Source organism: Chlorocebus sabaeus, chromosome 17, assembly GCF_047675955.1.
Source record: "Chlorocebus sabaeus isolate Y175 chromosome 17, mChlSab1.0.hap1, whole genome shotgun sequence".
Classification (NCBI taxonomy): Eukaryota; Metazoa; Chordata; class Mammalia; order Primates; family Cercopithecidae; genus Chlorocebus; species Chlorocebus sabaeus.
This window is the reverse complement of record NC_132920.1, coordinates 7,221,726-7,235,982: the sequence shown is the minus strand read 5'-3', so window position 1 is coordinate 7,235,982 and position 14,257 is coordinate 7,221,726. Positions and strand designations below refer to the sequence as shown.

Here is a 14,257-nt window from a genome sequence, read left to right as displayed (position 1 = left end):
TGGAGACCATTATTCTAAGTGACGTAGCCCAGGAATGGAAAACCAAACATCATATATTCTCACTCATAAGTGGGAGCTAAGCTATGAGGACACAAAGGCACAAGAATGACACAGTGCCTTTCCTTTCGGCGGAGCATGGCGGCAAGATGTCCATGCAAATTTCCAAGAAGAAGTTTGTCACTGATGGCATCTTCTAAGCTGAACTGAATGAGTTTCTTACTCAGGAGCTGGCTGAAGATGGCTACTCTGGAGTTGAGGTGCGAGTTACACCAGCCAAGACAGAAATCATTACCTTAGTCACCAGAACACAGAATGTTCTTGGTGAGAAGGGCTGGGGGATTCGGGAACTGACTGCTGTAGTTCAGAAGAGGTTTGGCTTTCCAGAGGGCAGTGTAGAGCTTTATGCTGAAAAGGTGGCCACTAGGGGCCTGTGTGCCGCTGCCCAGGCAGAGTGTCTGCATTACGAACGCTAGGAGGGCTGGCCGTGCAGAGGGCCTGCTATGGTGTGTTGTGGTTCATCATGGAGAGTGGGGCTAAAGGCTGCGAGGTCGTGGTGTCTGGGAAACTCTGAGGACAGAGGGCTAAATCCATGAAGTTTGTGGATGGCCTGATGATCCACAGCAGAGACCCTGTTAACTACTACATTGACACTGCTGTGCGCCATGTGTTGCTCAGACAGGGTGTGCTGGGCATCAAGGTGAAGATCATGCTGCCCTGGGACCCAACTGGTAAAACTGGCCCTAAGAAGCCCCTGCCTGACCACGTGAGCATCGTGGAACCCAAAGATGAGATACTGCCCACCACCCCCATCTCAGAACAGAAGGGTGGGGAGCCAGAGCCACCTGCCGTGCCCCAATCAGTCCCCACAGCGTAACAGGATCTCATTGGCAGCTGTATTCTGGAGTCTGGATGTTGCTCTGTAAAGACCTTTAATAAAATATTGTACAAAGACAAAAAAAAAAAAAAAAGAATGATACAGTGGACTTTGGGGACTTGGGGGAAAGGGTGGAAGGGGGTGAGGAATAAGACTACAAATTGGGTACAGGATATACTGCTAAAAACGTCAGGTAAAAGTAAATGGCGAATCCATGTTCTAATCCCTAGAATCTGTGAATGTTACCTTACATAGCAAAAAAGGGCCAGCTTTATATGTAATAACAATTGTATCCATCATTGTTAGTTAGCATATTTAAAAAATTAAAAAAGAAAAAGCATATGATAATTTCGACAGACGGAAAAACCATTTGACAAAATCCAACATCATTCTTCATGAGAAAACATAACAATCTAGGAAAAGAAAGGAACTTTCTCAATTAGGACAAAGAGCACCTACAAAAAGCCTACTAACATTATACTTAATGATGAAAGACTAAATGCTTTCTTATCATCAGGAACAAGACATTCCAGTACATTCACATTGTACTGGAAGTTCTGTCCAGTACAATCAGGCAAGAAAAATAAAATTCATCGAGATTGGACATGAAGCAAAGCTGCATGTATTCACAAACACGTAATCATCTATGTAGAGAATCTGATGGAATCTACAAAAAAGTTACCAGGACTATTAAGATTAGCAAGGTTGCAGGATCCAATATCAATATGTAAAAGTCAGTTGTCTTTTTATATACTAGCAACAGACAATCAGAAATTAAAAAACATTTCTGATAGCCCCAAAAATATAAACTACATAAGGATAAATTTGGCAAAAGTATGTAAAAGACTCATACACTAAAAATTACAACACATCATTGAGAGAAAGTAAAGAAGAGTTAAATAAATGGAGAGGCATAGCTCTTTCATGGGTCCATTTTGTTAAGATTTTCCCCAAGTTCATTTATTGATTCAGTGCAATTCCAATTTTAAATAAACTTAACAAGCTGATTCTAAATTCATATGGAAATTCAAAAGGCATAGAATAGCCAAAAGAACTCTGATAAAGACAAATAAAATGAGAGGGAAACTCTGATTCTAAGACTTTTTATAGAGCTACAATAATCAAAACAGTGTAGCGTTGGTGTAAAAATATAAAAATCAATGGAACGGACCAGGGAATGCAGACATGGACCCATACATATATGGACAAGTGATTTTTGACAAAGATACAAAGGCAACGAAGTGGAAAAAGGATAACTTTCTCAACAAATGGTGCTGGAATCATTGCCCATTTTCAAAAAAATTAACTTTGATTTATACACTCCACTACATACAAAGTAAACTCAAAATGGATAGTGTACCCAAAGATAAAGGCTAAAACCTTAAAACATCTAGAAGAAAACAGAAAATTGCTATGACTTTGGGTTAGGCAACAATTTCTTAGACATGTCACTAAAAGCATGATTCATTAGAGAAAATTTTGATAAATTTGACTTCATCAAAATTTAAAAATGCTCTTCTTTTTTTTGTTTGTTTGTTTTTTGTTTTGTTTTTTGAGATGGAGTCTCACTCTGTCACCATGCTGGAGGGCAGTGACGCAATCTCAGCTCACTGCAACCTTCACCTCCCAGGTTCAAGTGATTCTGCTGCCTCAGTCGCTCAAGTAGCTGGGACTACAGGTGCACGCCACAACACCAGGCTAATTTTTTTGTTGTTGTATTTTTAGTAGAGATGGGGTTTCACCATGTTAGCCAGGCTGGTCTCAAACTCCTGACCTCGTGATCCGCCGACCTCAACCTCCCAAAGTGCTGGGAGTACAGGTGTGAGCCACCTCACTCAGCCTAAAACTACTCTTCTAAAGACACTGTTAACAGATCAAAGACAAGCCATAGTCTGGAAGAACATATTTGCAAATCAGGTATCTGCTAAAGAACTTCTATCCAGATGTAATGCACTCTCAAAACTCAGTCATAAGAAAACAAATAACCCAATAAAAATGGGCAAAGATTTTAGTAGAGATTCCACCAAGAAAATACATGGATGGCAAATAAGCACATGAAATATATTCATGTCAGCTGGGCACAGTGGCTCATGCCTGTAATCCCAGCACTTTGGGAGGCCAAGGTGAGAGGATCACTTGAGTCCAGGAGTTCAAGACCAGACTGGCTAATACGGCAAAACCCCATGTCTACTAAAAATACAAAAATTAGTCAATCATGGTGGTGCACGCCTGTAATCCCAGCTACTTGGGAAGCTGAGGCATGAGAATCACTTGAACCAGAGAGGCAGAGGTTGCAGTGAGCTGAGATTGCGCCACTGCACTCCAGTCTTGGTGACAGATCGAGACTCTGTCTTAAAAGAAAAACAAGAAAGAAATACAGTCATGTCATTAAATGCAAATCAAAGCACTCATTGTACTCCACTCAGTGGTGCTGCTTTGCTTGCCTAGCTCTCAGCAGAGTTCTGTCATGGCCTCTATGGAGGACATGACTTCCTCCAAAATAAACCAAGGACTCCATTTAGGTAGGCTTAGATTATAGCTATTTGCCCGCAGCTCAACACACAGGAGCACAGTGTCAATATATTCCACTATTGCCGTGTTGCACACTTGGAAATACTTTTCACTTTCTTTCCTTAGGTATCTCCCTCCTTCAGGAGTTGGGCTCATTCTTTGCAATTCTAGAAATACAGATTTATTCCATGCTATTTCTCTGATAATTAAGCATGATAGACTCAGGCTTTTGGTTTACACAGAGTTGTTTCACATTATCTTCTGTTCCTGGGTTTGACAACTTCTCTTTATCCCTTTAAAACAAAAGCCTGATATCTCTGAAAGAAAGAGTATAGGTTTCAAAATGATAACTTACAAGTTATATTCTGGGGCATTTGTGTTTTGTCCATATAATGTTTAAAGTATTTTTTAAATTAATTGCCAAAATTGAAAAGGGAAGATATTCTGTAAAAATCTAGATTTCTATCTCCTCTTTAAAAACAAGAGTAGGCTGAGCATGGTGGCTCATGCCTACAATCCCAGCACTTTGGGAGGCTGAGGCGGGAAGATATTTTGAGGCCAGGAGTTCAAGACCAGCCTAGGCAACATAGCAAGACTCTTGTCTCTATAAAATATTCAAAGAATTAGTCAGGTGTGGTGGCATGCACCTGCAGTCCTAGCTAACTCAGGAGGCTGAGATGAGAGGATTGCTTCAGCCCGGGAGTTTGAGGCTGCAGTGAGCTGTGATTGCACCACTACATTCCAGACTGGTGACAGGGTGAGACTCTGTCTCTCAATAATAAAAATTTAAAAATAAGTAAGACAAGAAGATCTAATCATGGCTGCAGCATTCTCACATGGCAACATTTGGCAAGAGCTAAGTAGCAACTTCTTTTAGGCAGGGCCTAGGGGTGTATGCGCTTTGGTTTGTCTGAATCACCGTTTAGCTGGCTTTGCTCATTTCACATACCTGCCTGACCCTTCTATAGGCATTTGAGTTTAGACCTCTGCAGTAGAATTTCATCTCCTCTCAGGGCCTATTTATCCTCCACAGTAGGCTGGGGAATGGCCCAAAGACATGCAAGTTCTAATCATGAGAACCTGTGACTGTTACCTTATATAGCAAAAGAGCCTTGCAGATGTGATTACATCTTGAGTTGCGGAGATTATTTTGGATTATCTGAGTGGGCCCTAAATGCATCACAAGGGTACTTATAAGACAGGGGAGGCAGAGAGAGATTTGGTGACAGAAGAAGAAGAGTCAACCTGACAGTGGAAATGGGGAAAAAAGGTGGTGTGATGTGGGGCCAAGCCCCCTCAGGAATAAGAACAGCCTCCAGATGCTGGATGAGGCCAGGCAAAGGATTCTCCTCTCAAACTTCCAGAGGCTGCACATCCCTGCCAATACCTTGATTTCAGGCCAGTGAAGCTTCTTTTGGACTTCTGACCTCCAGAAGAAAATAAATGTATGTGTTTTAAGCCACAGAATTTGTGTTGATTTGTTGCAGCAGCCACAGGAAGCTCATACAACCTCCCTGGATGGAAAAATAGGTTTGTGACGGTCCTGTAATGCTGTCACATATTTTTGCATGTTAAGCTGTTTCTAGCTCAGGGTTTTTTGTTTTTTCTTTTCTTTCTTTCTTTCTTTTTTCTTTTTCTTTTTTTTTTTTTTTTTCTTTTTTGAGACAGAGTCTAGCTCTGTCGTGGGCTAAAGTGCAGTGGCATGATTTTGACTCACTGCAACCTCCACCTCCTGGGCTCAAGAAATCCTCCCAGCTCAGCCTCCCATGTAGCTGGGATCACAGGCATGTGCCACCATGCCTAGCTAGTTTTTGTGTTTTTGTAGAGACAGAATTTCACCACGTTGCCCAGGCTGATCATGAACTCCTGGGCTCAAGAGATTCACCTGCCTTAACCTCCCAAAGTGCTGGGGTTACAGGTGTGAACCACCACGCCTAGCCAGGAGTTTTGTTTTTAACATGTTACCCCCAGGATCATATTGGATTTACTCAGATAGAAGGATCAGTATGAGTAAACCACTGTGTAAGCAAATGGGAGAATATCTGAATGCTACTTTATATATTTGCTACTGTCTACTTTCCTTCTTCACCACTGGAACCTATAAAGGGAAAAACTGATAGAATAATTTTGAGTTGCTAGGAAACAATCCCAAGTTTCTATATGGATAGTGTATAGATAATTAGATTACCTTTTTTTTTTTTTTTTTTTTTTTTTTTTTTTTTGAGACAGAGTCTCGCTCTGTCGCCCAGGCTGGAGTGCAGTGGCCGGATCTCAGCTCACTGCAAGCTCCGCCTCCCGGGTTTACGCCATTCTCCTGCCTCAGCCTCCCGAGTAGCTGGGACTACAGACGCCTGCCACCTCGCCCGGCTAGATTTTTGTATTTTTTAGTAGAGACGGGGTTTCACTGTGTTAGCCAGGATGGTCTCGATCTCCTGACCTCGTGATCCGCCCATCTCGCCCTCCCAAAGTGCTGGGATTACAGGCTTGAGCCACCGTGCCCGGCCTTAGATTACCTATTTTTATCTACTAAAATCCTCTAGTGAATCTAACAAAATAATGGTCTAGAAAAGTCAGTTTTAGTCATAAAATTCAATTGTTTCTTCTTTCAGTTTGGAAAAGAGAAATAAACATTTAGAGGATTTAATTAGAAAGCCCAGAGAAAAAGCCAGAAAACCAAGGTAAGTTTCCCTCTCTTTTTTAAATTAATGTCTTTAAAATATAGATAATACAGCTGGGTGTGGTGGCTCACACCTGTAACCCCAGCACTTTGGGAAGCCAAGGCGGGTGGATCACCTGAGGTCAAGAGTTTGAGACCAGCCTGGCCAACATGGTAAAACCCCGTCTCTACTAAAAATACAAAAATTAGCTGGGCATGGTGGCACGTGCCTGTAATCCCAGCTACTAGGGGGCTGAGGCAGGAGAATCGCTTGAACCTGGGAGGTGGAGGTTGCAGTGAGCCAAGATTGTGCCACTGCACTCCAGCCTGGGCAACACAGCGGGACTCTGTCTCAAAAAAATAGATAGATAGATCGATCGATCGATCGATAGATAGATATTAAAAGAAAAAACTATTTCTTATCTCAATTTAAGGTAAACAAGATATATTATATGAAAGTGCTTCATGTTTTGCCTAGCATAAAGTAGTTGCTTGATTAATGTTTTTTGTAGAACCTGAAATGGAAAGCCAGATTCCCTGCTCTCATGGAATGTACAGTCACTCTAAGGAAGAAACCATAAAAGATTATGGGCTAAGATTTTTGTCTACAACGAAACTACTTTCCCTGCTCTGTATTTTATCACCAGATTTTCTTACACTAACATTAAGCCTTACAGTCTGCTATTTTAGAAGAGGCTCAATATCTGATGCTACAAGGTGTATGCACAAACCCTGTGGGGTTGATTAAGAACATAGCAGTATGGGCAGGGCACGGTGGCTCATGCCTGTAATCCTAGCACTTTGGGAGGCTGAGGCCGGTGAATCACTTGAGGTCAAGAGTTCAAGACCAAACCCCATCTCTACTAAAAATACAAAAATTAGCCAGGCATGGTGGTAGGCACCTGTAATCCCAGCTACTCGGGGGTGAGATGGGCAGAAGAGCTCTCAAAACCCTTTCCAGCCAAGAAGTACATTTGTTAGAAAACTCCAGACCTACATCAGCTTTCAGCCACCACCCTCTGTGAAGCCTGTGATGATTGGCCCAATTGATCTCGGTATATTCGACATGCAAACAAGCTTCAGCTTACCTCTGCAGCCTCTCAAAATTATGGCATTGCTGTTGCCAGTTCTCTTCACTAGTGGAAATAGTGGGACATAAGGATATAAAAGCAAGTATCTTAATAGCCTCAGATGTTTTATTTTTGCCTCTAGTTCTTCATGACTTTCAAGTAAATTCATTAAGTTTTCAAGTTAGTCAGAATCGTATCTTAAGTAAATCTATGGGAATGTTAAATGTAGTGAGAGAGTGCCTCATTTTATTTTATTTATTTATTTTTTTTATTTGAGATGAAGTCTCACTCTGTCACCCAGGCTGCAGTGCAATGGCACGATCTTAGCTAACTGCAGCCTCCGCCTCAAAGGTTCAAGTAATTCTGCTGCCTTAGCCTCCTGAGTAGCTGTGGTTACAGGCACATGCCACCATGCCCAGGTAATCTTTGTATTTTTGGTAGAGACAGGGTTTCACCATGTTGGCAGAGCTGGTCTTGAACTCCTGACCTCAAGTGATCCACCCACCTTGGCCTCCCAAAGTGCTGGGATTACAGGTGTGAGCCACCATACCCTGCCTCATTGTTTTTATTTAAATGAAGTGAGAATGATCCACATGTTATATACCAAAACGCTTGATCTTAATCTCTGAGGGTCTCATAGTTCTATCTTAATTGACGATTTCTCCTTGAAAGTGAGGGGAAAATATGCTAAATAATGGCATACTTGCTCACCATGTTCACTATTTCAGTCCCCCCTTCCTCCTTTTTACATTATTTTCTTTCTGTTTCTTACAGATCGAAAAGTTTAGAAAATCATCCAAAGTCCATGACTATGGTAGGTCACCTTGATGATCATGATAAATAATCTTACCATTTCCATGTAATTTGACAATAACACAAGATTTAATAGGAGTTCCTGAAGTCACATTTCCATACTGTGGAACCTAGCCTTCCCTTCCGTCCTCAGACGAGGGCTCTTCCATCTCCTGTCATAGCTGGTGCTGTAATTGGAAGCCCCTCCTCTAACCTTGTAGGGCCCCTTTACTCCATCCCCACTGCTACTGCTTCATTTCAAGCCCCTGTCATTTCTCATCTGACCTGTTGCACTCACCTCCTAATTATTGTTTCTGCCTTCAGTTTTGGTCCCCTTCATGCCATCCTCCATAGAGTAGACATATTTTGATCTTTCAAAAGCAAAATATTTTCATGCCCCTCCCTTGCATAAAGCCCTTCAGTGGTTCCCAATCACATTCTGGATCAAATCTGAGCTCCTTAGCATGGTGTATAAAGTTCCCTATGATCTGACTCTGGCCCTCCTATCCATTCACTGCTTTCTCCTTGTCATCATGCATATCAGCCATGTCTAACTGATTGCAGCTTTCTAAACATGTGATTTTCTTTTCTTTTCTTTTTAGTTAGCATATTAATTGTACATATTTATAGGATACAGGCTGGGCATGGTGGCTCACGCCTGTAATCCCAGCACTTTGGGAGGCCGAGGCAGGTGGATCACTTGAGTTCAGGAGTTCAAGACCAGCCTGACCAACATGGTGAAACCTCGTCTCTATTAAAAATACAGAAAATTAGCCAGGTGTGGTGGCGTGTGCCTGTAATCCCACTTACTTGGGCAGCTGAGGCAGGAGAATAGCTTGAATCCAAGAGGCAGAAGTTGCAATGAGCCAAGATCTCACCACCATACTCCAGCTTGGGTGACAAAGAGAGACCACTTCTAAAATATATATATATATATATATATATATATATATATATATATATATATATACACACACACACACACACACACACACACACAACACACACACACACAATACAGACTAGTATTTCCATGCATGTACACAATGTGTGATGATCAAATCAGTGTAATTAGCAAATCTATCACTCCAGACATTCATCAGTTCTTTGTTTTGGGAGGATTCAAAATCCTCTCTTCTAGCTATTTAAAAATATCCAAAAAATTGTTGTTAACTCTAGTTACCCTGCAGTGCTATAGAACACTGGGACTTATTCCTCCTATCTAGCTGTAATTTTGTATCCATTCACTAACTTCTCCCTGTCCTCCTCTCACTACCTTTCTCAGCCTCTAATAACCATGGTACTACTCCCTACCTTTATGCATGGTATGTTATTTCTGTGCTTTCCTTTTATTGCTCATGCAGCTTCTCCTACTTGGTAGGTTCTTCTCCAGCTCCTTTTCTCTCACTTACTCAGTTCCTACCTCACAAACGCCTGTCATCTCAAGCTCTGCCTCCTCTCTGAAGCCTTTCCTGCTCTGTCTCCAAAAAGGAACTGACTTGCTTTCTCCCATGTGCCCACACTGTAACCTTTGACATAATAGCACCTATGACACAGCATTATAGTTCTCTGCTTGCATGTCCTTTGACTTGACTAGAACTCTTTGAGTACAGGAATTGTCTCATGTTCATTTTGATATCCTCAACTACCGATCTCATAAAAGGTACTGAATAGGAGTGAATGTTAGACTTGGGACCCAGGACCAATGCTACACTTGCTGGCGTGATCCCAAACAGCAGACACAGCTGCTGCCACCTCTGTCCCTTTCCAGGACATGGATATGTTCATAAATGCCGTGGCCTATTTGTAACATAGCTTTGGGGATGAGGGGGCACTCAATAAGGCATGCCTCCATATGCTGCCATTGAGACCCAGCTTTTCTCATAGTTGAATTAAGATCAATTTTTTTTTTTTTTTTGAGACGGAGTTTCACTCTTGTTGCCCAGGCTGGAGTGCAATGGTGCGATCTTGGCTCACTGCAACCTCTACTTCCTGGGTTCAAGTGATTCTTCTGCCTCAGCCTCCCGAGTAGCTGGGATTACAGACATGCACCACCACGCCTGGCTAATTTTGTATTTTTGGTAGAGACAGGATTTCTCCATGTTGGTCAGGCTGGTCTCGAACTCCTGACCTCAGGTGATCCACTCAGCCTCCCAAAGTGCTGGGATTACAGGTGTGAGCCACCACACCCAGCCAATACTATCAATTCTTAACTATGCCATGCTGCTAAGTCACTTTTGGATTATTCAGATTATTTTTTCTACATTCTGTCAATTGCCAACCAAACCAAGGAAGATGAAACTCAGTCCACCTTGTTCTTCATGGTGTTCCTTAGTGGGAAAAAGGTTGAAAGAAACAAACAAAAATACAAATTAAAATATAGTGTTGGAGACCAGGTGTGGTGGCTCGCACCTGTAATCCCAACACTTTGGGAAGCTGAGGCAGGTGGATCACTTGAGGTCAGGAGTTCGAGGCCAGCCTGGACAACATGGCAAAACCCCATCTCTATCAAAAATATAATCCCAGCACTTTGGGAGGCTGAGGTGGACAGATCACTTGAGGTCAGGAGTTCGAGACTAGCCTGGCCATCATGGTGAAACCCCGTCTCTACTAAAAATACAAAAATTAGCCAGGCATGGTGTTGAGCACCTGTAATCCCAGCTACTTGGGAGGCAGAGGCAGGAGAATCGCTTGAACTTGGGAGGCAGAGTGAGCCAAGATTGTACCGCTGCACTCCAGCCTGGGTAACAGAGCGAGACTCTGTCTCAAAACAAACAAACAAACAAAATATAGTGTTCATATTATCTGTGGAATTCACTTATTTATAGGCTTACTTTGCACCCCTTTTCCATATGTAATCAAAAATTGGCTGTTTAGGGGTTCTGTCACTGAATGTTAGTCTTTCCCCAAAACTTATAAAACATTTTTCCTTTCATTTTTAGATGCCAGCTGTTTTTAAAGAAAAGAGAAATGATTTAGATTAAACAAGCCTGAGGATTAAACAGTAATCATTTTTGTCAACCACTCCAGGAAGAGTCGTTACTACATATGCTAGCCAAATCAATCCATGCAGATGATATATTAAAATCTGTATAAATGGTAAAGTCTTACATTCCAAAAATGAGATTACTTCTAATTTCTTCCTGTGAATAATCAAATATATTCTATTTAACATAAACAGAAGAATACAGTGGGTTTTTTGTCAAATATTTTCACAGAATACCACTCCCATGTTATCAGGCCTTTAATGATGCACAAAAATAGTCATGGATTTCACTTCAACTTTTTATTTCCTCTGCAAGACATCCTTTTTCTGTCCAGGCAGGCATATTCTTTTAATACCAACCAAATTTTAAAAGACACCAACTCTGAAATCCTTTGGAATTAAAACCCAGATAAAAAAGCCTGGGCGGCCAGGCGCAGTGGCTCACACCTGTAATCCCAGCACTTTGGGAGGCCGAGGCGAGCGGATCACAAGGTCAGGAGATCGAGACCATCCTGGCTAACCCCGTCTCTACTAAAAATACAAAAAATTAGACGAGCATGGTAGCGGGCGCCTGTAGTCGCAGCTACTTGGGAGGCTGAGGCAGGAGAATGGTGTGAACCCAAGAGGCGGAGCTTGCAGTGAGCGGAGATTGTGCCACTGCACTCCAGCCTAGGTGACAGAGCGAGACTGTGTCTCAAATAAAAAAGAAAAAACGTCTGGGCAACATAGGAAGAGCTCATCTCTACTAAAAATCAGAAACATTAGCCAGGCATGCTGGCAAGCACTTGTCCCAGCTTACTGGGTGTCAGGGGAGGGGAGTGTGGTGTGGGGGTAAGGAGGTGGGGATGGGGAGTTGCTAAGGCAAGAGGATGGCCTGAGCCCAGAAGGATGCTGCAGTGCGCCATGATCATACACTGCACTCTAACCTAGGCAACAGAGTGAAACTCTGTCTCAAAACAAAGAGAAAAACCCAGATGAAAGGAAAGGACTGGCTCTTAAGACCTAACCCTTATAATTTCCACTTTAACATAGTTTTGAGGAATTAGTTCTGAATTTAAACAAAGGAGCCAGAGATAGCTGATTTTGTGAGATGCACTAGAAAAATAAATGTATTTAACATACATATTATCCTTTTGATAAATCCCAGAACCAGACTGGAGGTGTAGCTATTGATCAAAATATGCCTTACGACTGGGCACGGTAGCTCACGCCTGTAATCCCAGCACCTTGGGTGGTCAAGGCAGGTGGATCACTTGAGGTCAGGAGTTCGAGACCAGCCTGGTCAACATGTTGAAACTCTGTCTCTACTAAGAATATACAAAAATTAGCTGGGCATGGTGGTGAGTGCCTGTAGTCCCAGCTACTTGGGAGGCTGAGGCAGGAGAATTGCTTGAATCCGGGAGGCGGAGACTGCAGTGAACCAAGATCTCACCACTGCACTCCAGCCTGGGCAACAGAGTGAGACCCTGTCTCAATAAATAAATATTTTATATATATATATATATACCCACACACACACACACCTTAGGTGGAAGAGAAAAATTATTTTATCTCACTAAAGTTAGTTTTGTACTTAAATTAGATAAATACAAGATGAAAATTTATGTAGAGTATATATCTGGTCCTGAAGGAAGTGGTGAATAAATAAAAGCTATTATTATTGTTGTCATTTTTATTGAGGAATTCTATAAGAGAGGTCTTATATGAATGTTGAAACAAAAATATTTAATTTTTCAAATTCTAAAACTTAGAATGACAAATTAAACCATGAGAAATGCACAGTGGGTGCAGCTCTAATAGTGTAGTTTCATTTTAGAAAGTGAAGCATTGAAAGCTTTGGAAGTTACTCATATTTTAAAAAGAGATATTATTATTAGTTTCATGGAATCTTCTAGGGAAAATGAGAAAATATGATAGGAGAAGGATGGCTAATGCAGCCCCAGAAATCTGCACACAAATGTGACGAAACAGGTAGAAAGGAAGCACTAACACATTGCGAAGAGGACTGTGTGCATAAGTGCTGTATGCAATGTGTGTATTATGAGACACCTATGGGTTTTTACCTAGAGGTTGTCTGAGAATGAACGTGCCTGCCTTGGTGTGTGGCATTTAAGCCCATCTTTCTTTCAATAAACATTTAATGACTTTCAATAAGCACTGGGACAGGCTCTGTGTCAGATGCCAAGGATACAAAGAAAAATGAAGATCCTAAGGAGGTGATAAATAAGTATTCTAGAACAATGTAAGATGTAATGGTGGGAGGAAATGGCTCTGGACTGTGTTGGAAAACCTAGGGAAGATTTTACAGAAATGATGGCACTTGAGCCAGATGTTCACAGCCGATGAGGTATCTCAAGACGACAGGAAAGCAAGAGCACGCTCAGAGCATGGAGGCCTGAGATGCCGGTTACATTCCCTGAAGTATAGTTAATGTCCAAAACTCAAGCTCTTCAGAGGGTCAGAGATGAAGAAGATCATGAGGAGCATTCTGTGCTGTACTAAGAAATTTGAACTTAGCCAGGCACAGTGGTCACAACTGTAATTCCAACACTTTCGGAAATTGAGGCAGGAAGATCACTTGCGCCCAGGAATTTGAGATCAGCCTGGGCAACATAGTGAGACCCTTATCTCTACAAAAAATTTTTAAAAATTAGCTGGACATGTTGGTGCACACCTGTAGTCCCAGCTATTCGGGAGGCTGAAGCAGGAGGATCACTTGAGACCAGGAAGTCAAGGCTGGGAAGGCTGCAGTGAGCTGGAATTGCACTCTGTACTGTAGCCTGGGCAACAGAGTGGGACCTTGTCTCAAAAAAAAAAAAAAGGAAATAATTAATTTGAACTTTATTCTGATGACAGACTCTGAAAGGTTTTAAGTAGAGAAGTGATGTGGTTGGGGTGTGCATTTTTGAAAGATTGCCCTCATAATGATAGAAAGGGTAGGTTGATGGTGGATGAAGCTAGAATCAGGAGTACCAGTTAAACTACTGATACGGTGCTACAGTCAAGAAAAACAGACTAGTAACTAAAATAGTGGCAGTGGAAATAAAGAGGAAGATGTGCATGCTGAGTGATTTCAAAGGTAAAACGAAAAGGATGGGGTTATTAGTTAGCTGTTGGAGTGGAGAGAGAAGGGTCTAGGAAGCCTAGCAGAGCACTGATGAATGATGTAGAGAAGACAAGAGGGATAGCTGGTTTGTAGAGAGAGATACCCTGAGTTTGAGGTAGCTGTGAAGCATCTGAGTGGAGGTATTTAATAAGCAGTTATGTATATGCTGAGAAGGCTCCAGAGAGCAGGGATCATTGATAAAGCAAAGTGTCAGAGGAGAAAAGAGGGACTAGGCTCCACAGCACAGCCTAGGGACAGGGAC

At 42.0% G+C, this 14,257-nt stretch overlaps 1 protein-coding gene and 1 pseudogene across 1 annotated transcript in view; both read left to right on the top strand.

Moving 5' to 3' along the window:
* The window catches only part of CAGE1 (cancer antigen 1), a 60,189-nt gene extending 49,302 nt beyond the window's left edge, over positions 1–10,887 (top strand). Inside the window, exons 12-14 of the mRNA XM_038005718.2 lie at positions 5,995–6,063; positions 7,886–7,925; positions 10,846–10,887. Coding sequence (XP_037861646.2) covers positions 5,995–6,063; positions 7,886–7,925; positions 10,846–10,887 — 151 coding nt within the window. The remainder of the gene's footprint in view (positions 1–5,994; positions 6,064–7,885; positions 7,926–10,845) is intronic.
* LOC103222214 (small ribosomal subunit protein uS3 pseudogene) lies at positions 69–971 on the top strand (annotated as a pseudogene).
* Positions 10,888–14,257: the final 3,370 nt, after the last annotated feature.